We start from the raw sequence: 22,399 nt of genomic DNA, 5'->3' as shown, positions 1-22,399 counted from the left end.
GCCGACCGAAAACCTCCCCTTTCAATATGGGGCGAATTAAAGTATCTGGGGGGGCCGAATTGAGGACATGCTAAGAAGTTAATCCTGTGGTTCCGAAAGTCTCACCATGGGTACGAGACATCCCCCACCTGAGGCAATGTGGCAGTGTCATTCTGCGATTTAGATCGTATGTGACGATGAAGATTGCGATGCATTAATTGACGGATACATTATGCGTTTCTTTCTGCATGAGAATATGTGCCAAAAGAATGTTTGAGAATTGTAGATGAGACTGGTAGAAAGGAGAAGGTAGATCGAGTGTATGCATTATGCACAAACCAAGCGCTGTCCATCACACAAATGTCTTTGCACTGAAAGACCTATGGTAATTGAGATTTCCAGTTCTAAGTGACCTGGGTAAACCGAGAAAACCCATTGTGAAATGGGCCTACGTTAGTTTGGTAAATCTAGTTGTCACCGATCTTCTGCCACTCCTGCACTGCTGTTCAACCTTCCTGGGCTGGAACCATATCAAAAGCTTCGCTGAAGCCAAGGAACAACGACACAAAATGGCCTATCAGGCCCTCTGAAATTTTCTGACAGGTTTAAACAGGACAAGAAGCAATAAATCTATGATCCGTCCATCCTAGATATACAGGAAATACTATGGCAGACATTTCTTCGTGATAACCTTCTACCGGGCACAGATGGAGAGATCTTGCAATCGAGAGAGCTAACAGCTTGTTGCTCTCTGCAAACAACATGTGGCTTGATGACATAGGGAGCAGAGTGGGCTCCCAGCTGTCACGTCCCGTTACCTACGTCATCACCTCCTTCCTCTCCATCGCTCTCTACAATGTCGTGGAGCTAACCTTCATCCTCTTGCTGACGTTCAAGCGCCGCAAGGGGCTCTACTTCTGGAGCTTCGTTGTGGCTACTTGGGGCATCGCCATCTACTCCATCGGATTTATCCTCAAAGACTTTAACCTTGTCGACAATGCCATCTCCTACTTCTATGTCACGCTGATCGTGGTCGGCTGGTGTGCGATGGTCACCGGCCAGTCGATGGTGTTGTACTCTCGTCTTCATCTCGTCGTGCGGCATCATATCATGCTCCGGTTCATCCTCGGAATGATCATCTGCGATGTCATCTTATTACAACTACCAACTGTTATTCTATGCTACGGCGCGAATTCCTCGACCTCTGACAGATTCGTACTACCATACGCCATATACGAACGAATCCAAGTGACGGTGTTCTTCATTCAGGAATCCATCATATCCGGCGTCTACGTATACGAGACGTTCAGATTGCTTCGCTCGGAAGATGAGGTCTTAGAAGGGTCACACCGAGAGGCTGCGCGGAGGCTGATGCTACACCTGATTCTCATGAATATCATTGTCATATTTTTGGACACGGCGATTCTGGTCCTTGAATGGGTTGGTCGGTATGCAGCGCAAACGGCAGTCAAGGGATTCATTTACAGTGTCAAGCTGAAGCTCGAGTTCGACATCCTAAACCAACTGGTCACATTCGTGTACCACTCTCACACATCGAATTCGGGCAACTTGGATGTAGACAGTTCGTCGAGGAATCTTTGGGATATGAACCAACAAACTGAGCCCAATACTACTTCTGCCCGCCATCTCCATCCTAGGCATTGCGCTTGGGCTAGCGTGGCCAGCAGAGTGAGACGCGACTTCACTATCTCCGCTGAGAAGAAAATGTCCAAGATCATACAATATACCAGGAAGCAATCGGATTCCAGCGGATCCCCACAAGATCGGGGTTCAGTGCGTCCAACATAAGGAGCTGTCTCTGGGCAGGTCCAAAACGGTATTCTGACAGCTATCTTGGAGCAAAAAGCGCTAGGAATATCGAATGATTTCTTGGGGGGTCCCGGTTGATTCTGGTGTTTAGTCTCACTCAGACAGTGGACTGTTCAATAAAATTGTAACAGTCGTCCAGATGCCACCTACAAATTAGATACCTCATGACACCCAGATATCTTCGTCTTGGTTTATGCAGACAAAAGGGCGCTAAGAGAGCGCTCCTAGAAAGACCAAGCAGGTCCGGAAATTCTGCTCAGACAAAGAAGAGCGTACCTAACGTTCCTGTGATGAGCCACATATCTGAAATATAAATTTGAATCGGGAGGTCTCAGATCATTTTCCGTGCCAACCTTTCATAACAATGACCCGGAAGCGCAGGAGAACGATCGAACACTATGTGTATGGGAACGGGAAGAAATATATCTCGGCAGTGGCACACCACCCTCGACAAAAATTATGATTACTACACAGTATATACTGGCTTTCCTAAACAGGCTTTGTACATTAAGCAACAGATACCCTATAAGCCCATAAATGTTACACATATACCAGGTTACACTATAGATGTTTTTTATAGTCCTATCTTGTAGTAGATGCGATAAGATCAAACCCACCCGGAGTGGCGCCCATCCTCCCCGAGGCCGCAGAGTAACCCAAAACGGCAAGTCTGCCTCCGGGTGTCGGCATTCTAGCCGAGGCTTGGCACTCGGTTGGGTTGCTTTGCGATTCTCAGCTGCAATGCATCATCACCACCATCACCTCGAGCTAGTTAACCTGCCTGTTGTGCAACTCTTCAGCGGGCTAATCACCGGCCCAGTGATGGTGAAGCCTTCCAAGCAATATCAATGCCAGCGATGTTCCCGAACCTTTGCTCGGTTGGAACATCTCCAACGCCATGATCGGTCGCGTATGATCCCCGCCCATATTTGGAGATTCCTATTGACCCCAATTCCCCAGACACGAAGGAGAAGCCGTATCTCTGCACTCAATGCCCCAAGTCGTTCACGCGAAAGTACGGCAAATTTCCCCTATTGAACTTCTCCACCCGCATTTACTGAGTAATCTCTCCCACAGAGACCTCCTGGCCCGCCATGAACGTCTGGCCCACAGTGACACCGCTCCTGGCCAAGGAACAACATCATCGCCTTCCGTGGCTTCTCCCCAAGTCTTTGATGGCCTTAGTGTCCTGGCCTCAGCAGTAACTGACCACCCTACTCCTGCCACCATACCAGGCCCACAGGCCATACTCCCAGGTCCTCACGAGCAGTTTACTCCCGGCCTGGCTGCCTCAGTGCAGGGCCATCCGATAGCCACTTCCAATCCATCCGGACAAGGACCTCCAGGGTCCGCTGGCTTCAGTGAGCCATTCGTCGGTTACGGACCGGCAACCTCTTACGACGGCGATGATTTCACGACCTTCCTCGACAGTATCCCGCTTCCCAGCCATCCATTCTCACCTACCTATCAGCCCCTTCCACTATTCCCCGCGTTTCACTTCGACTCCGCATCAGAGTACAGCCAACCTGTTGCGAAGACCAACAATGAGGTTACGACCCCCTCCAGCTCAATCCTTCCTAGACATGGAACACAGCTACCTTCTCTTCAGCCCGAAGGAGCTCATACGCCTTACAAGACCCGCGACCCGAGTGCACCTATCTCGGTTACCGCGCAATGCCGTGATCGCATCGTCGCCGAGTTATCGAGTTACTCAAATGTTGTCCCAAATCCCTACACACCATCTCGACATGCTCTCTCCAGATGCATCAGCGCTTATATGACCAACTTTCACTGTCATTATCCTTTCATGCATCCACCCACCCTCGACGTTGATTCATTGCCTCTGCATCTAATCTTCGGTATGGCTTCCGTGGGTGCCCAATACTGCCGCGAACCCGAAACAAGCATGAGCCTCTACAAAGTGGCCAAGGCTGTGACCCTTGAACATGTCCGAAGGGACCTGCAATGGGGATGTTTAAGTCCGCAGACCGAGGGTCCGGTGGACCCGGTGTCAAGAGGCCAGGATATCATTGAGACGGTGCAGGCGCTATTGCTGCTTATATCTGTTTCGTGTTGGTTCGAGCGCGACCCCCCTCATCACGAAGCATTGTATATTCGAAGTTTCATGGAGACTCTTCTTCGGCAAGGAGGACTCAATGACTTACCGGCTCAAGATGGGTCATGGGAAAGCTGGATCCGCTATGAGATGGTCAAACGGACAAAGCTTATTGTGTTCTGTTTCTTTAGTGTCCACACGATCGTATTTGATATTCCGCCGCTGATTCTAACCGAGGAGCTGACGCTGGACTTACCCTGCACCGAGCGAGAATGGACAGCAACCAGCGCAGCTCAGTGGCTGGAAGAGCGCAGCCAGAGTCGTGGGGAACCAAAATTACAGGATGCGATGAACTCATTGTTCACTCACACCGGTGCAGCCAAGACCAGCTTGGACAGTTTCTCTTCTCTGGGAGGATACGTGCTCATCCACGCAATGATCCAGAACATCTGGTTAATTCAGAAGGCTAGCAGGCTCCCTGTCTCCAACGGAAGCTTTCTGTCTTCGTCCGTGATCACATCTTTAGAGCAAGCTCTGGAACTTTGGTGTCAATGCTGGGAGCACAACCAAGAATCCTCAATCGATCCTTTCAACCCCCATGGTCCAGTGTCCTTCACGTCTACTGCCCTCCTCCGTCTGGCGTATATCCGATTAAACGCTGATTTCAGCTCCGCCCGTCGACTGGAAACATGGAACCCGGATGAGGTTGCCCGTTCGCTCAAGAATAACCTATCCGTACAGAGGAGCGACCGTCTCACTCGAGCTGCGTTACACTGCGCCCATGCACTTAGTACGCCCATTAAACTGGGCATCAACTACGTCGCGCGTACCCTCGTCGTATCATGGTCAAACCAGTACGCGTTATGCTCCTTGGAATGTGCTGTGCTACTCGCCAAGTGGCTTGAGGTGGCAACGATCCCGAATCCAGAGCCGAGTTTGACTGAACAAGAAAACAAATTACTGGAATTCGTGCTGGAAATGGTCATGGAAGCTCAGCATGGAGTATCACGTGATTGGCTGCTTGCGAATAACACTCGTCTCAGTGCTACTGTCACCAGGTTATGGGCCAGGCTGTTTACGGCAGATTATATCTGGCAGTTGGTGAATCTGATTGGAAGTTCTCTTAACAGATATGCTGATATTCTAGAGAGTGATGAGTGAGCGTGGTATTCTCTGTGGCATCCACCTTTGAGGTGATTACTAGGGAGTCGGACTTGCTAGCAACACTTTTGAGAAGAAAGATTTCGCGCTGTGGCCGGTGGATTCTGGCGATGACCGCATGGAATGTGTGCGAAGAAAAATTATAAAGCTTATAAAGGTCGCACCTCGTGGCGACCGTGGGCAGAATGCCCTTACTGTATATACCCCTGCCTTATATTCTAACCAGCTCCAATTGAGCCTCCCCAAGTTCAGATATTTCATTAGGATTACGCGAAATGGGTTATGATTGCCTACGAGCTTTCTTTTGCTACAAGACCTCTTAATGACATTAACTTGTCGTTTATTCCTACTACTCGTATCAGTCCGACAGAACCACTGCTGACCCATTCACCAAAAAAGAAAGTCAATCAACGACAGGAGTAGATCCTTCGCAGCCAGCCCCCCCCCCAAAAACACTACATCCGACTAAGAGCTATCCCACAGACACAAAACTACTAACCACCTATGGCATTGCCTACTCATCCCAAACAACAGAGACAACCTCACCAACCAGAGACTTATAGGCAACAAGCGGCACCGGCTTTCCAGTCTTTCCATTCCACCTCGTCACACCCACCGCATGGGAGTTTTGCAACGCCTCGGCAATCATCTCGTTGCGCGCCGACATCTCAAACTGGCGCGGCGACGGCCCGTAAGCGGGGTATAGACCACCAAAGGTGACGTTGGTAGGACGGCTGCCGGTCTCATCAGCGCAGTTAAAGACGGCGATAGAATCATTGTTGGTGCCGAAGGTATTGTCGTCGCGGTTGCTGACGACGAGGCGGTTGTTTTGGGGCTATATGTGGAAGACAGTCGTTAGCTAGTTGCTCCTTGCAACCAAGTAAGGGGTAGGTGTGATTTGGACTTACGGAAATGGCAATCTCGGCGACCTTGGAACCATTGGGGGGCACAGCACCGCCGTATGAGTTGGCGGTATAGATTTCCGTGAAGGAGATGGTTCCGTTGGATGGATACGTCACTTTGTAACCGGTGACGTGGTTGTTCAGTTCTGATGTCAGGTAGAACACGACATCTTCGTGCTTGGCCTGCTTGGCGGTGGTTCCCGCAGGTGTCCAGAAGACACCGTGACGAGGACCGGAGCCAGGTGCCGCTACGAGGGGAGCTTGGGGTTCAAGGAGGCCTGTAGAAGGGTTGATGAGGAAGATGCGAATCAGGTCAGCACCGAGGTCCGGCACGAGGACGAACCGTCCTGTCGGGTCGACGACAACACCGTGGGAGTGGGGTGCATCCTGTCTGTCTGCGACGGGACCGGGAGCGGGCAAGGTGTAGGTAAAGGTTTGGGAGCGGTTGAAGACACCGCTGACGGGGTCAAGGGAGTAGCTGGTGACAGCGGATCCCTCACTGTGATGAGAGGTTAATAGTGTAGTGGTAGAGATGGGAGGATCGACCTACTAATGAGCCACGGCGAAGAACTTGCGGTGTGGCACTCCCGGTGCCGAATAGAACTGCGACATGACCGGGCCGGCGATGGTCTCCAGCTGTACCACCTTGGATAGGGTGCCATTAGGTCGGATGGCAAAGGAGGTCAGGGTACCGTTGGCCAAGTCAACAGCTTCGTCCAGGCAGTACAGGACATGGTTGTCGTGGTCCAGCATCAGCCAAGACGGGTTGGTACCACAGTCAGTGGACTGGGCCACTGTTTCCAACTCATACTGTCCTTTGGATGATTGGGACAAGGACAAGGTGGTCACGGTGCCTGCATACGAGGCAGCATAAAGTCTGGAGGCAACGGCGGAGGTTGCTCCGAAAAGGAGGGGCACAACACTGAATTTCATGGTGACAGGGATACGCAGCTCGTATCTCTACAGCAAGAACAATGCCCACTGATAAGTGATCGGATTTCACTTGATCTGGCTGAAGAATTGGGTGGTGGAATTTGTCAACGACCTTGTTGAAGGAGAGAGTCTGGACACGGCGGGATTGGTAAACGAGGTGATTTGCAAGCAGGTGAGTTCCAGAACCCGAGGGAGTGTCTGAGTGATAAGCGCCGGTTTTAACTAGAACTGGCTGCCTATGTCTTGGCTGCAGACCTCGTGAAGAATATTTGCACTATTGCCAAGCAGGAATAGCAGAGTCTCCACGCTGAGACAGCCCCTTCCTTCATGGCCCTAACTGACCCTCTAATTGGCGCTCGGCTGGCTACTACTTTCCGACGGCGTTTCTGGGCGCGGATGCTATGCTCTCGTGTACATCATCTTGGCCCACCTACCGGCATTATGAGTACGATCCATGGTTCCCGCTGACGGTCCGTAGATCATACTGTGCACGGGACACTGCAGGTACCTGAAGACTGGTTAGTTTGATCACCCTGAAACCGATACTGCCTTTCTTGACCTTGGTGGTGAGTTCGCACGTGGGCAGGCTGTCCAAATAAACTCTCCAATTGCCCCTCTCCCCGTGGAGAACATGCCAAACACTATAGGCTTTCCATTGAAAGCATGACGAGGACCCTATGGTTTGTGCACTTGGCGAGGGTTGACCGGAGTACGAATCGGGAAGGGTAGAACTTAGAATTCGGTGTTCTCGGCATGCCGAAAGTCGGTAGCCCTTGGCGCCACGATGATTTGCGTCTAGGATTCGTATAGTTCCTCATCCACGAGGCTGCCTATCTTCAGCATTAGGCCGTGAGCTATTATGGGGCTAACTGGGCACTACGAGCAGGACACAGCCTCTACAGAATGAGAGAGGCAAAGGATCAGGACGCCAATTCTGCGCCCCACCACCTGTCTAAGGATTCGCTTCTTTACTATCCAGGATAATGGCTTCGGATTAATGTGTTCGGGATGCCGACGGCTGAGCACACGGAGGATGAGATTCAGCTCACAGCCCCTATCAATATGCAATATGAGGATGGCTTGTTGGAAAGCAGAGGAATTGGATTATCGAACAACTTAGTTCTGGACCATTGCCTCGAGCGTATAAGTAACCTGGTTCGGTCCTCCTGTCACCTTCTGAGCAGCAACCAGCCTTTCCTCTCTCATTCTCCCCTCATCTGCCCATCATGCAAACTCTTTTTGTGAGCTCGCTTGTGGTCTCCCTCGCTGCAGCCCTCCCACACTACATCAGGAGCAATGGCATTGAAGCCAGCCTCCTGACTGACCCCAAGGATGTTACCGGCCGCACTGTCGACTACATCATCGCTGGTGGAGGTCTGACTGGACTCACCACTGCTGCCCGTCTGACGGAGAACCCCAATATCACTGTGCTTGTCATCGAAAGTGGCTCCTACGAGTCTGACAGAGGTCCTATCATTGAGGATCTGAACGCTTACGGTGACATTTTTGGCAGCAGTGTGGACCGCGCCTACGAGACTGTCGAACTCGCCACCAACAATCAGACTGCGCTGATCCGCTCCGGAAATGGTCTCGGTGGCTCTACCCTCGTCAACGGTGGCACCTGGACTCGCCCCCACAAGGCACAAGTTGACTCGTGGGAGACCGTCTTCGGAAATGAGGGCTGGAACTGGGACAGCGTAGCCGCCTACTCCCTCCAGGCTGAGCGTGCTCGCGCACCAAATGCCCAACAGATTGCTGCTGGCCACTACTTTAATGCATCCTGCCATGGTCTCAATGGTACTGTCCACTCCGGACCCCGCGATACCGGTGATGACTACTCCCCCATCGTCAAGGCTCTCATGAGCGCTGTCGAAGACAGGGGCGTTCCCACCAAGAAGGACTTGGGATGCGGTGACCCCCATGGTGTGTCCATGTTCCCCAACACCTTGCACGAAGACCAAGTGCGCTCTGATGCCGCTCGCGAATGGCTCCTCCCCAACTACCAGCGTCCCAACCTGCAAGTCCTCACTGGACAGTATGTTGGAAAGGTCCTGCTCAGCCAGAACGCTACCACACCTCGTGCCGTTGGCGTGGAATTCGGCACCCACAAGGGCAACACCCACAACGTCTACGCTAAGCACGAGGTCCTCCTGGCCGCTGGATCCGCTGTCTCTCCCACCATCCTCGAATATTCCGGTATCGGAATGAAGTCCATTCTAGAGCCTCTTGGAATTGACACCGTCGTTGACCTGCCCGTCGGTCTCAACCTTCAGGACCAGACCACCTCTACCGTCCGCTCACGCATTACCTCCGCCGGTGCCGGACAGGGACAGGCCGCTTGGTTCGCTACCTTCAACGAGACCTTTGGCGACTACGCCGAAAAGGCCCATGAGCTGCTCAACACCAAGTTGGAGCAGTGGGCCGAAGAGGCCGTCGCCCGTGACGGATTCCACAACACCACCGCTTTGCTCATCCAGTACGAGAACTACCGCGACTGGATCGTCAAGGACAATGTCGCATACTCGGAACTCTTCCTCGACACGGCCGGTGTGGCCAGTTTCGATGTGTGGGATCTTCTGCCCTTCACTAGAGGATACGTCCACATCCTCGACAAGGACCCCTACCTCCGCCATTTCGCCTACGACCCTCAGTACTTCCTCAACGAGCTTGACCTGCTCGGCCAGGCTGCCGCCACTCAGCTGGCCCGCAACATCTCCAACTCCGGTGCCATGCAAACTTATTTCGCTGGAGAGACTATTCCCGGTGACAACCTCGCGTATGATGCCGACTTGAGCGCCTGGGTTGAGTATATCCCGTACAACTTCCGCCCTAACTACCATGGTGTGGGTACTTGCTCCATGATGCCGAAGGAGATGGGCGGTGTTGTCGACAATGCTGCCCGTGTGTATGGTGTGCAGGGACTGCGAGTCATCGATGGTTCTATTCCCCCTACGCAGATGTCGTCCCATGTTATGACGGTTTTCTATGCCATGGCCTTGAAGATTGCGGATGCCGTCTTGGCGGATTACGCTTCTATGCAGTGAGGGGTATTATGGAGATGGCAGAGGACATACTTAGACTGAGGATGTTAGAAGTCCTTTTCAGATGGTAGGGGGTTATGATAGAATGGCTAGAATTATTAGATTACATAGACAGGATTACATGAATAGACGTTCGCTTATTGCAATTACTATCACATAATTCGCACACATAAGCCCATACAAATTCGATAGCATTATTCGTCACATGGATCCATAGAGGCTTCATTAATCAGATGGCTATGACCGCCTGAAAAGCCTAAGGTTGCTTTCCTTCCTTCTGAACATATAAGTATCAGCTTACGCTAGGAGGATGTCCTCCCACTCTAGCCGCGCGCTCTCAAATGCTTCCCATGTGATGATACTCAGAGCAACTCTTTCCCAGAGCCCATTACGGGGATGTAAAAGAAGGAAGAAGAGGACGCGAGTGAACTCGTCAAACTCGAATTCGATTCAATCGACTATATCGTTTCCCACCACAGAGCTTCGGCGTAAAACCTTTGCAGAGCACAAAAACACGTACCTGCATTTAGCAATGATACCACACGGCACGCCATGGGCCTTAAATAATGGCGTAAGAGTTGAATCACCATGGTCTAGAGAATCGGGGCGGTGTTCGTAGGAAATCTCGTGGCCGGAAAATACAGATTATAAAAATGCAGAATGCCACGCCCTTTTAACATAGCATTCTTCTCGCCGTGGCAAGTTTTGGAGGAATGTGTCCCTGTCAGAAAGTAGGCATCTCCCATCGGAAATAATCGGCAGGAAAAGGATTCAGAGGCTGATAGACAGTCACTCCATTGTCATTCGACTCCAAGAATATTATTTTGAATGGTGTAAACATCTCCTTCGGCCAAGGCGGTGCGAGGGCAGATGTATCAATGGACATATAATGTATAGAACACATCCAGCCCGCACAGGACCAGCTTGGAAAGTGTTCTTTCTTTGGCGAGGAGTTCTCCATATCCGTCATCTCATACTCTCAAGGCATATGACGGACGAAATACCCGAAAATGCATCCAGAATATCAGTCGGGTAAGCCAAAATTCGTTGGCATTGGCTGGTCAAGCCGGTGTTCCTTAGGGTAGACTAGAAACATGTTCGACACGAAAGTTGGATATAAAGCGTTTCGCTCTCGGTTTTCCGTCCTGATATGATCGGCTTTGGATGGCTTCCACGGCTATTGCGCACAATGTGCAATTTTCGTCAACTGTTATAGAAGCACGAATACCCACATATGTTCCATCAAACACTTCACGAAAATCGCTACTACGCTCTACATACAAGAGCGGATCGTCCATGGGCAATTTCAAACAGTTGTGGCAAAGGTGACCATCTGTTTCGTGTTGGGAACTCCCGGGCGCACTCAACTGCCATCTTCAACCTTCAATTAGTGTCGTCGGCGACGAACATTTGCGGAGATGATTTTCTGTCGTGTCAAACAGTCAATCTCCGCGGAGAACAATTCTCGTAATCGATTGCCGAAAGCTTGTCTCGGTCAGAAAGCTGAAATGATCATCTAGGATGTGGGGTTTTCGGTGATAACATTGGACATTCGCGCAGCAGCTCCTGGCCCAGAAGAGGACCGCGCCAATGAGCACTAGGTTAGTCTGATTTATACATTTTAGCTACGGATCTTGAAAGCTCGGAAACTCTAACTTGAATTGGTTGGTTCATGTGCCCCAATCCCAGCCAAGAAGATCATTACAATCTCCGTTACAGTCTCTGGTGTGAGTGACTGCAGTAGCCGCATTGTATATCTGCAAAAAGATATGTTCTACATTGTTGAATCTTTAGGAACATGCACGGACCATTTCTGGCCAAAAGTTTAATGAATGAAAGACATTAACACATAAAGCAGAATTAATTCACATAACACATATTCAAGCCTTCAAGTCCACCAATATACATTTCGCAGCACAGCGAGCCTATTTCTCGACATTGTGGCTACATATTTCCATATGAGCAGCACATCTAAGGGCTATGCTGCACGTGGATCACCGTGTCCCATATCGATGATATAAGCTGCTTACCAGCCACCAGCGGGGCCGCTGGGGACAGGAGTCGGGGTAGGGAATCCACCGAACTGGCGCTCCTCAATGGCACCCGACGGGGTAGGGACCGGGGAAGGAGCGAAGGAAGGGACGCCACTGGGGAAGGGGGGAGCCTGGCCATCAGGGCCCTGTTCGTGTCCCTCTGCAGGAGATCCGAACTGGCGCTTGAAGCCTCCGAAGCCACCGAATCCTCCGGGGCCCTCAGAGGGGGCAGGGCCGGGGGCACCAGAGGGAGCGCCCGCGGGGGCAGACTGGACGACACCACCGAGCTGACGCTTGTCGAAGCCACCGAAGTCACCGAATGGGACGGGAGAAGGAGTGCCGGAGGGAGGGGGCCCAGCGGGGGCGGACTCAACGGGACCGGGGAACTGACGCTCCTCGAAGTCGAAGCCGGATCCGGGGAAGGCGGAGGGAGTAGCGGAAGGAGCAGAGTCGAAGGGACCACCGAAGCCGCCAAAGCCATCGAACTGACGTCTACCAAACCCTTCAGAGGAGCCGGAGGGGGCGGGGCCGAAAGAACCGGAGGGACCAGCGGGGGGACCGGAAGGCTGGGGGCCACCAAACGGGCCACCAAACTGGCGCTTCTCGTAGGGCTCGGGGGTCGCGGAGGGAGGAGCACCGGAGACGGAGCTGGGAGGAGGCGGAGGAGGCAAAGAAGATTCCTCAGGAGCGGGAGCCACGGAGCCAGAGGGAGGAGGAGGGCCGTTGAAGAAAGGCGCCGGGGGCAGGGCAGCGACGCAGCCGACAAGGCTGGCCAAGACAGCTCCGGTAAGCTTCATTTTGAATTTAAGATATGGAAGAGAGAATGACTTTTGAGTGTTGATTCCAGAGTGATTGGGCTGTGAGGATGTTATCACAAGGAGCGGACAGAGACAGTCTTTTATAATGTGCCCAGCTGCCCTGAAACGCCTAGCCATACACCTTCCTGAGGAAGGATCATCGTTCAACGTGGGAGGTTAGTAGGTTACAGAGCACCTGGAATGGTTCTCTCCGAGTTCGGCACCGTCGAGGTACCATGGGGGTTTGCTTGCGAGGTTAGGCCACTCCAGGTCCTCAGTTGCCGAGTGGAGCGATCAGCGAGGACGGCTCATGACGAAACCAATTGGAATACATTGTTGCTGAATGCCCATTGTCTAAGCTTTGCAGCCAGTGCAAGGGGCACTGGCAGCGTTTGAGAGCATGTTGTGACGTGGAGTTGATAAGGCGGCAATCCAGAGAAACAGGAAATCTCAGTGAAGTTACAACAGTTTCAGTATTGCCTGAGAGGATGTCTTGTTGTATCATTGTACCAGCCACACTGCACGTTTTCCGCTGTATCTGGGTCCCTGGTGAGTTGTCTGTGACTGATCGGCACTTGAAGGTGGGACCAGAACAGGCTGTGTCGATCATCCCTCCAGCCATCCCTGGAGAAAACTGGTCGTGGGATATCAGATCGATAATCTATGTCCAATCAGAGAGACATCTCGGGACAATCCTGTCGACAATGGAAGCGAAACGCTGCTGCTCTTCGCCTGTGCCTGGGCCAGACGTGGGCTGAAGCTAACTGTTCGGCCGTGTTGGCCACATTGACTCAACAGTGTCCACGATTTTGATTCCACCGGACGACCTGCAAGGCTGGAATCGTGAATTTCTATTGTGTTTAGGTAATGCCGGTACAAAAGTAGTAGGAGAACTGTCATTCACCATGTCGCCGGCGTGGTAGCGATGCTGCGCGATGGATTTTCCCCGAATGCAAGCCTCCTGTTAACTTAATTTCGACGCAGATACCATGTGCTTTGATGACTCTGAATAGCAGATCAGTTATTCGAAAATAACTCGTGACTCCGTGGTGCCTACCCAAAGCGCCTGGACCCTGTCGCTCTCCAGGGTGTTGCAATTAAGGACCAGGCGAATGATGCAAAGTCAAAGGGTCCCAGCCACATGAGGTCAAGAAGCCCTCATTGGAGCTTGTTCTGGGAGGTCGGGGTGGCGGCTGTGGTAGCGATACACTTCTGACTGTTGATGGGGAAAGCTGGCGTGGCCTCCTGCCGATCATCTTCGGCTCGAGGGTTGAGACTGACAGATCTGCGCACCAGTTAACCCTCCACGGTATCACTCCGGCAACGAGGGTCCACAGAGCAAAATGAATGATAAAAGCGGCAATGACTACGCTACTGACGTAGGTACGATGCAGGCTTTATGACGGTTGTGAGCTTATCCATGTTTTGGGGCGTTACAAGTTACTCCTATCAGTTTAGTCATTTTCCGAACTTCCGCTGACTACATTTTGCTCCACAATCGATGCCACTAAAGTACTTCAAAGTAGGCAAAGCGTGCCTCTGGATCAAGAACTAAGTGCCCTTGGCTCGTGGCATTTCCCGGTCCTGAACATGCGACTATTCTCCAGCCGAGTAAGTTGTCGAGTCAATTGCTCGCGCCTAGGGTTAGCTCGGCTGCCGCGGTCCCGCACAAGGGGAAGCTGCGACAATAAGTGACACCATGTAGGGCAGTGTCGGTTCCCTGTGCTCTTATGGGCAGCTCATGCTCCCGATATTGCAGGGCTATCTCGCAGAGTAGGTATGAATTCTTAGTAGACCAAAACGATATACTGCAGCTTCAACGACGGAGGGCGACAAATCCCTGCACAGCAGGTTAGTATACGCCCTTGTCGTTGGAACTAAGGTGAGACATAAATCACAGCTAGCGTATGTAGTGTAGGTCCGAAAGTGCCTTTAATTTGCGTGGTAAGTCTTGGCCATGCTCAATTTCAGGGCAACCGGCCGTAAATCCGCTTCAGGGACTATTATATGCCCACTTGCACATATGTGCTTGGATGCCTGAAGTTTGGCAGAACCTTTAATCAGCATATATCACCACTTCTTGACACTGTCAGTTGATCAACCGTGTCAGAGTAGCCAGCTTCAGCCGAGCTTCGTTCTCCAGACAAAAGGATTATTCTTTGGACGGATATGTTTCTTCACGCTGACGCAGATAGCTTAGTGTCCATGTATATGCAGTTTTCATTATCTTTACACGTTTTGTTCTCTATTTCAAGATAGTGACACAAGATGTAGAGCCGAGCGATATGTGTCATGAGCATTGATCAGCTTTTCTTCAGGTCATACACAATAAACGGAAACACATCCCACGGGATTTCCCAAATACCACATCCGAAGTTATTATTCACCTAGGTTCGTGTTTGTCGCATTTATAGTGCAACAAGTTTCATTATGGCCTGCTTCACGCCAGCTATCCTGTGAATCTCTAAGGCGAAATTGGTAGGAATCGGAGTCAGAGAGCCTCATTTCTTAGAACAGGGAAATCTCCTCGTATAGGGGTTCTAAAAGCACGGCAGCTGAATAATATTTCTTGAATAACTATATTACACATCAAGGTGTTGAAGTCTTATGTATATTATGCACTAATATACCGACAGACTTCCATTGACATACCGACTCACAAGGCTGCAACAGCCCCAAAAGATTCAAAAAATTCAGTGACCCACAAAACCCCTACCAAAGTTCCTCGGGCCAGACGGATCGACCAATTATAGACTAACAGGAACGAGGTCCGAGCAATCTACTACCCAGTAGTGCTGATACCAACCCAGTATTAACTGCATCAGGAAACGTTCAAGGCTCAGGCTATTGGACGACGGGATTGGGTTTGGACTTGGAACAATTGTCCGCGACCTGAGGGCAGCACCACAATGGCATTCAGATGGGTGAATACACAATAGAGCATCTACGATGCTGGGGATGATGAGGTGAGATATGGAACAACGGTCCGCCTGTCCCAGCCAACCTTAAGCAATCTACTAACTAATTGATGACTGCATGGCTGTCAGCCGCTGGACAGCCTTACACGACCCCTCTTTTAATTGTTATAAATCAATCATGAACACTTCTTTCGTTCAGTCCTCATCCTCTTTTGCTAAAAAGCAATATTGTTGTCGCCATGACCAGCTCCGCACAATTAACAGCCCTGGAGGCCTTTCTCCTTTCACACCCCAGCATTGGCTACATCCCGCCCACCTCCGCCGAGTATGTGCCCACAGCCAGCCGGGGGTGGATCGCCGGTATCAACGCCCGTCCGCTCGCCATCGTGCAGCCCCAGTCTCCCGCTGATGTCGCCGCGCTCGTCAAATTCGCCAAGTCTCATGCCGTACCCTTCACCGTTCGCTCGGGCGGCCACAATCTCGAGGGTCGCTCCGTTGTAGATGGCGCCCTCCTCATCGACCTGCGCGCCTTGACGGCCGTTACAGTCGGCTTGGATCGTCAGTCCGCTACGGTCCAGGGAGGAATTCTTCAGGGTGAACTTGCTAGTATTCTCTGGGAGGAGGGGCTGGGCACTCCAACCGGTTCTATACCCAGCGTCGGATATGTCGGCTGGGCCATGTATGGCGGATATGGCCCCTTTTCGTCTCAGTGGGGACTGGGGGTCGATCAAATCCTAGAAGCCACAGTGGTGGATGCTAACGGGGAATTCGTTGTGGCTGATGAGTCACTCCTGCGTGGTATCCGTGGTGCAGGGGGCATCTTTGGCATCATTGTCGATGTTACTATCAGGGTCTATCCGCTTACAAAGGTATCTTCTCTTCTTCCCCGTATTATATATTATCTAAACTGGAAGTATAGCTCCTCGCCGGCGCTATCATCTTCGACTCCTCTGATATCGCCCAGACCATCATCACTTTCAATGCCGCCTACGAGGACCTCCTCAACACAGAGGGCCTTCCTCCCCCAGTGACCCTGCAGCAGGCCGCCCTCAACAGTCCTCACGGTCGCGTTTTTGCTGTGCTCTTCACATGGAACCACCCCGGCCTGGAAGAGGGCCAACGATGGGTCGAGAAAATCTCCTCCCTTGCCCCTCTTCTTATAAACACCGTCGCCCCCACGACCGTTCCGGACTATACCAAAGGCAATGGTGCCCTCGTCCCTGAAGCTGTATATGGCTCCCTCCAGACGCATAACATCCGGCGCATCAACCCCGCTGTGGCAGAGGTGATTGGGCGGAACGTGGCATCGATGCCGTCGGATCGGGGCACGATGCTCTCAATCCATCAGCTGCGGGGACATTCTGCTGGTGAAGATGCAAGCAAGCTCGAGCATTCCGTATTTGCAACGAGGGAGCCTCATTATATGCTTGAGATTCTCGGATGTGCTACGGATGAGCAAAATGCGGGCACATCCGAGGAGTGGGCGGTCAAGACGGCCAATGAGGTTGCGCAGGTCGACGAGGATAATGTTTTGTCCACGGCGTATGTGTCTTTGATGAGATTGGCGAGCATGAAGCCAGATGAGGCGGTCAAAAAGGCGTTTGGTACCAATGCGGAGGTGGTGCGCGAGCTGAAGGAGAGGTTTGACCCGGAAAATGTCTTTGCCTTGGCGCTGCCGTCGTTGAAGTAACTCATGGTGGTGCTATGATAATTCCGATAGTATAAACCGATGTTAATCAATTCGTTTCCCTTACCGACTCACACTTCCAGCGCTGGAGGAGAGACAATATGTCTCACTACCCCCTTCCCCCGTTAGCATGTCCGCAATACCCCCCAACGCCTCGCCAATCCTCCGAACCAGATCAAAGACATGAATCCCGCTTGATATCTCCGCCCATACCTGCGCGGTCATCCTCGCCAGCCGCTGGATCTTCTGCGCTTCGCTCTCTCCATCCTTGGCGTCCTCCTCCACGCAATGTGTCTCCTGAATCAAGTACTCCACCATGCGGAGCAGCTTCCGTTCATCCTCCCGCAGACTGCCCATCCCGCTTGCTGTCACCGCAATAGACAGTATCTGCATCCACCGTATCAATAGCACCGCACACTCAAGGTGACAAATGGAGTGTTGCACGCTCCAGTCCAAGGTCTGTGTACGCGCGACGTAGGGAATTCCCACCCGCACAGGGATGCTCAGCGCGTGAATGCACTGGAGAATAGCGCGATCGAGGGAAGGAGAACGACTGATATGGTTCGGTGGTGGTGTTGAAGAAACGAGTGATTTAAGCCGAGTCGTACCGCTAGAGAGGAGTTCATGGCAGAGCCCTGTTCGGCAATTCAAGCGGATGTAAGCCAGTCGGAGCAGTGCGGTCGCGTTGAAACCCAAAGGTCCCTTGGGAGAATATGGGTCCAGACTGGACTCCCAGGTGCTCTCCCAGCTGGCTTGCCAGTGCTTCAGTGCAGATTCGAGGGATTCTATGAGCTGGCCGCGTAAACTGCCACCGGCGGCTTGTCGCTCAAAGTAGATGCGCTGCACCAGGCCGTGAATGAGGATATAATTGGAGAATGGAGATATGAGACTATGGTTGGTAATATCGTTTCCGTTGAGAAGGTCGTTGAGTGTCGAGGTGAATGCGCGTTCATGTAGTCGGGACACGGCGCGATGTCGCTCCCACGCAGCGGGTGATGAGGCCCTCCATTCTGATTCGCAGGATGGCAGACACACGGCCACCTCGCTGGTAAGAATCTGCGGTGGAATGTTGAAGATGATGCTCTGCAGGTTAAAGACGATGTATGCGATCAAGAAGGTGCGTCGCCGCTGTTGGTGTGCCACCCACGCCGGCCAGCTCAGTTCGGCGTCTGCACAGTTGTCCGTGTCTTGGATTCCCAGAGTCCGCACGAGCACCGCCAACTGGCTGCTCATCGCTAGACTATCCTGCGCAAGTACTTCCTCGCCCCAGGAGCTCATGGCTGTCAGAACGATCAAGGCTTGTGCTCGCTGAAGTTCACTGGTGTTCTCTTCGGCCATCTCATCTGCACTGGCTGGGTTTCTCGGATTGCGGCGACTGTCTGAAAAAGGACTGGTATATGCTGCAGACCCTGGCGAACGGCCGACTAATTGGCCAACCAGTTTGCGACGACGATCCTGTGTGTTCTGATCGATCAAGGACCTCGCTGCAACGTATAACTGGTGGCCCTTGTGATGCTCGAAGCGGTGCAAGGCTCCGACAGCCGCCATCGCAAGGAGGAGCTCCAATTCGACAGTCTCTGCGCGGAAGGTAGGCACATGCAGGAACGGAAGGTGATCATGAAATCCTCGGAAGTAGCCTTCCAGATACCGCACGAGAGCGCACCTGGATGGTAATAAGAATTCACTCAAGGCGGTTCGCTTCGCGGTCAATTTGTCCACGATGATCTTGTAAGCGACAGCGGAGATTGCCCACGGACATCCTGCCGCGTCGAGCTGCGCATCCAGGCCACTTTTGTGCGGCTGATCATCTAACGATGGCAATCGTCGCTGTAACCGGTACTTAGGATCAGGCAAGTCACTAGGGTAGTCTGTTGTGTCGTCGGGAGAGGCAGCGGGCAGACCAGCTGGCGTTGAAGACGGCCGTGGTCCCTGCGACTCCTGCCCCTGTGCGGGAAACTGCTCGAGTAGATCTGAGAGAGAGATCTCAGTGTTGAGAAATTGAGAGGGGACAAAGTTGGGAAATGCAAAGGCAAAGTTATCGGAGATTGGGTCCTGCCCCAACTCCATTTCGGGGAAGCTTTCCAGGGGGGGTGGAAAGAAAGCAGGAAGTGCCTGGGATGGCTCGTCCCATGCGGTCGAAGTGGTTATACTCGGAAATGGGACTGTCGAAGCAGACAGATTCGGCGCCGAGACGACACTTTCCAAGCCTGCAGTGACTGGTAGGGACGAGTTGATTGAATCGATTTGATCCGGACCAGCGCTCGAAGACCCAGTGTTGGGTGATTTCTCTGCAGGCGACTGGAGTCCCGTGGACGAGTGGGATACCCGGTCATGGCGCCTCAGAAGGTCCCTTCATTATGTTGGCAGGACATTACTAAGGGTGCTGTTACATGATAATGGCTTACTGTCTGGCAAATGCACGGCCGCAGTGACATTGGAACGGCTTTTCCTGGGTATCTACAAAAAGATCAGTGTCTACCGGATTGGAGGGTGATGCGGTGAAGGGCCACTTACGAATCCGCTCATGTCGCCGCAGGTGGTGCGACCGATTAAAGATCTTACCACAGAAGGTACATGGGGGGATATGCACTTTGGGTCTTCCTGGCGCCATGCGGGATGGGATGGAATCGATGCTTAGATACGGATGAAGGGTAAGGTTGGGATGGAAATTCGGGGCAGCAATTGGGGCATAATCGGGGCAGAAAAGGAGGACGGGTATGACATGACTCAGCATGTTGTGCTGTCCCACTTATTTTGTCAATATAGATGCGGTCATTGGATAATGGCTTGCGTGACTCCATAAACTCTCCTAGTGTTTGGGGCAAAAAGTACCTTAATTTCTGCCCCAATCGCGGCATTATGCAAGGTGTCATTTTGACCCCAACAACCACCCTCCTGCAAACCACGTCTTAGAGAGGGGCACTCATTAGAATATTTTTCAAGCTTTATATGATGGTGTTCTGTACTAATTCTTGATTGATAATAATGTTATCTCGCATCGCAACCGTTATGGCGATGCCAGTTGGGGCAGAAATACGGCGACAACATAAATATATAATGTTGCCGACTATAGACTGTTAACTAGACCTCACAATCATCAAGACATACAAACAACACCGAAAGAAAATCGCGCTATCGCAACAATAGTACCATCACTTAGGACTACAGACAACTCTTGGTACACCATACAAATATTTATCAAAATGTCCCAAACAGTTCTTCGTCTCTCCGCCCGCGATTCCTGGGACAAGCTGGTCCAACAGCAAGAAGCCATCCCCTCCGCCGGCAAGCATGAAGTCCTCATCAAAGTCCGCAGTGTCGCCCTGAACTTCCGTGACATTGCCATCTCCACCGGCCAATATCCCTTCCCGGTCAAGGATCAGGTCGTGCCGGGCTCTGATGCTGCCGGTGACATCGTCGAGGTCGGCGAGGGTGTCTCCGGACTGCAGCAGGGAGACAAGGTTATCGTCAACTTTGACCTCGCTACTACGTACGGCCCCATGAGGAGCTGGCATTGGGGCATGGGTGGTCCGGTTGACGGTGTCATGCGGGAATACTTCTCCGTGCCTGCACACGCTGTGATCAAGATCCCAGAGTCTTCCAAGTTGAGCTATGCCCAGTGGGCGGGTGTCGTGTGCACCGGAGTTACGGCGTGGAATGCTCTGTATGGGAACGTACCTCTGCGTCCAGGCCAATCGGTGCTTTTCTTGGGTATGTTGTCATGCATAATTCCTCTTGTTGGGGATTGCAGTATCTGATCTGTTTAGGAACCGGTGGAGTGTCTATCACAGGTCTTGTCCTGGCCAAGGCGGCCGGCGCGACTACTATCATCACCTCATCCTCTGACGAGAAACTCCAGCATGTCAAGGAGAAGTTTGGCGTCGACTATACTATCAACTACAAGAAAACGCCCAACTGGGGTGCTGAGGTGCAGAAGGTTACGAACGGCCAAGGTGCAAATTACATTTTTGAAAACGGAGGAGCGGGAACCATTAAGCAGTCACTCGACGCCGTCGCGTACGGTGGCACTATTGCGGTGATTGGTTTCCTGGCTCAGGCTTCCCAGGAGGAAATGCCGAACGTTGCTGCATTGGCTATTGGCAAGGGCGCCGTGGTACGTGGTATTATGGTGGGTTCCAAGCAGCTGTTGGAAGAAGCGGTGCGCTTTATTGGAAACCGGGATCTTCCCGTGCCAGTCGAGAAGACGTTCAAGTTCAGTCGTGACCAGGTGGTCGAGGCTTATGGCTACCTGGCTAGTGGGCAGCATGTTGGCAAGGTCTGCATTGAGTTTTGAGCTGAGCACAGGGTTATGGTGGACGGTAAATAGATGCGATGGTATGCATATATTAGAGAATCATTGATATACTTGGTCTACATGAACAGAATTTCAGAACTGGGTTTGACCGCTCATTTATAGAAGCTCAATCACCTAACCTGTATCAGTCTATTGTCTATCTTCGCGCACCATATTCCGGTAAGGATTGTTCGGGTCCTGCTCCTCCTCCTCTGCTGACGGGATGGTCTTGCGCACGCGACAGGGATTTCCCACAGCCACAGAGAAAGGAGGGATATCCTTGGTAACGACGGAACCCGCACCGATAGTTGAGCCCTCGCCAATGGTCACCCCAGGCAAGATGACAACGTTGCCGCCGATCCAGCAATCATCGCCGATGCGAATGGGATGGCCAAATTCGACAAACTTGCGGCGCGAGAGGACACTGACGTCATGTCCGGCCGTGAAGAGGTTGACGTTAGGGCCAAATTGCACGCGATCGCCAATGATGATCAAGCTGGTGTCGAGGGCAGTGAAGCTGGTTTATTGTTAGCGACAAAAGCTTGTCGTATATACGGGTGAACTCACTTGAAGTTGATGAAGCAATTGCGGCCAATGACAATGTTACAGCCATAGTCTGGATTGAATGGGGGTTCCACAAACGTTCCCGAGCCGACTCTCCCCACCACCTGTTGCAGCAGCTCAAATCGCACGTCTGCGATCTTCTCGTAGGACACGGACTTCGCATCTAGGCTATTGTAGTCCTGAGTGACTCCGCGGGCCCGATGA

At 52.1% G+C, this 22,399-nt stretch overlaps 8 protein-coding genes across 8 annotated transcripts; 5 read left to right on the top strand and 3 right to left on the bottom strand.

The window, feature by feature from the left end:
* Window positions 1-741: 741 nt before the first annotated feature.
* Window positions 742-2,167, top strand: BO87DRAFT_446684 (uncharacterized protein; the record flags this gene model as incomplete). Its single annotated transcript, XM_025628241.1, has 1 exon — window positions 742-2,167. The coding sequence occupies one exon, from the start codon at window positions 742-744 to the stop codon at window positions 1,786-1,788; it is 1,047 nt and encodes a 348-aa protein (XP_025475433.1). The 3' UTR covers window positions 1,789-2,167.
* A 420-nt stretch (window positions 2,168-2,587) lies between these two features.
* Window positions 2,588-5,269, top strand: BO87DRAFT_343518 (transcription factor domain-containing protein). The gene is made up of 3 exons (XM_025620786.1): window positions 2,588-2,719; window positions 2,770-2,824; window positions 2,887-5,269. The coding sequence occupies exons 1-3, from the start codon at window positions 2,632-2,634 to the stop codon at window positions 5,024-5,026; spliced, it is 2,283 nt and encodes a 760-aa protein (XP_025475432.1). The 5' UTR covers window positions 2,588-2,631; the 3' UTR covers window positions 5,027-5,269.
* A 109-nt stretch (window positions 5,270-5,378) lies between these two features.
* Window positions 5,379-7,018, bottom strand: BO87DRAFT_343517 (putative isomerase YbhE). Its single transcript, XM_025620785.1, has 3 exons — window positions 6,479-7,018; window positions 5,935-6,427; window positions 5,379-5,861 (listed from the first exon to the last, which is right to left on the bottom strand). The coding sequence occupies exons 1-3, from the start codon at window positions 6,859-6,861 to the stop codon at window positions 5,541-5,543; spliced, it is 1,197 nt and encodes a 398-aa protein (XP_025475431.1). The 5' UTR covers window positions 6,862-7,018; the 3' UTR covers window positions 5,379-5,540.
* Window positions 7,019-8,087: 1,069 nt separating this feature from the next.
* Window positions 8,088-9,905, top strand: BO87DRAFT_446673 (GMC family oxidoreductase; the record flags this gene model as incomplete). Its single annotated transcript, XM_025628240.1, has 1 exon — window positions 8,088-9,905. The coding sequence occupies one exon, from the start codon at window positions 8,088-8,090 to the stop codon at window positions 9,903-9,905; it is 1,818 nt and encodes a 605-aa protein (XP_025475430.1).
* Window positions 9,906-11,928: 2,023 nt separating this feature from the next.
* On the bottom strand, window positions 11,929-12,732 carry BO87DRAFT_430027 (uncharacterized protein; the record flags this gene model as incomplete). Its single annotated transcript, XM_025627522.1, has 1 exon — window positions 11,929-12,732. The coding sequence occupies one exon, from the start codon at window positions 12,730-12,732 to the stop codon at window positions 11,929-11,931; it is 804 nt and encodes a 267-aa protein (XP_025475429.1).
* A 3,133-nt stretch (window positions 12,733-15,865) lies between these two features.
* On the top strand, window positions 15,866-17,366 carry BO87DRAFT_410070 (oxidoreductase). Its single transcript, XM_025626294.1, has 2 exons — window positions 15,866-16,519; window positions 16,570-17,366. Exons 1-2 carry the CDS (start codon window positions 15,890-15,892, stop codon window positions 17,338-17,340), a joined length of 1,401 nt encoding a protein of 466 aa, XP_025475428.1. The 5' UTR covers window positions 15,866-15,889; the 3' UTR covers window positions 17,341-17,366.
* A 34-nt stretch (window positions 17,367-17,400) lies between these two features.
* On the bottom strand, window positions 17,401-19,948 carry BO87DRAFT_410069 (FTFMHR domain-containing protein; the record flags this gene model as incomplete). The annotated part of the gene is made up of 3 exons (XM_025626293.1): window positions 17,401-19,687; window positions 19,743-19,794; window positions 19,852-19,948. 3 exons carry the CDS (start codon window positions 19,946-19,948, stop codon window positions 17,401-17,403), a joined length of 2,436 nt encoding a protein of 811 aa, XP_025475427.1.
* A 374-nt stretch (window positions 19,949-20,322) lies between these two features.
* On the top strand, window positions 20,323-21,631 carry BO87DRAFT_446668 (zinc-dependent alcohol dehydrogenase family protein; the record flags this gene model as incomplete). The annotated part of the gene is made up of 2 exons (XM_025628239.1): window positions 20,323-21,048; window positions 21,105-21,631. The coding sequence occupies exons 1-2, from the start codon at window positions 20,541-20,543 to the stop codon at window positions 21,629-21,631; spliced, it is 1,035 nt and encodes a 344-aa protein (XP_025475426.1). The 5' UTR covers window positions 20,323-20,540.
* Window positions 21,632-22,399: the final 768 nt, after the last annotated feature.

This window comes from Aspergillus neoniger (genome assembly GCF_003184625.1).
Source record: "Aspergillus neoniger CBS 115656 unplaced genomic scaffold BO87scaffold_41, whole genome shotgun sequence".
NCBI classification, from domain to species: domain Eukaryota; kingdom Fungi; phylum Ascomycota; class Eurotiomycetes; order Eurotiales; family Aspergillaceae; genus Aspergillus; species Aspergillus neoniger.
Note: the sequence above shows the minus strand (reverse complement) of the source record. Positions and strands in the feature narration are given on the sequence as shown.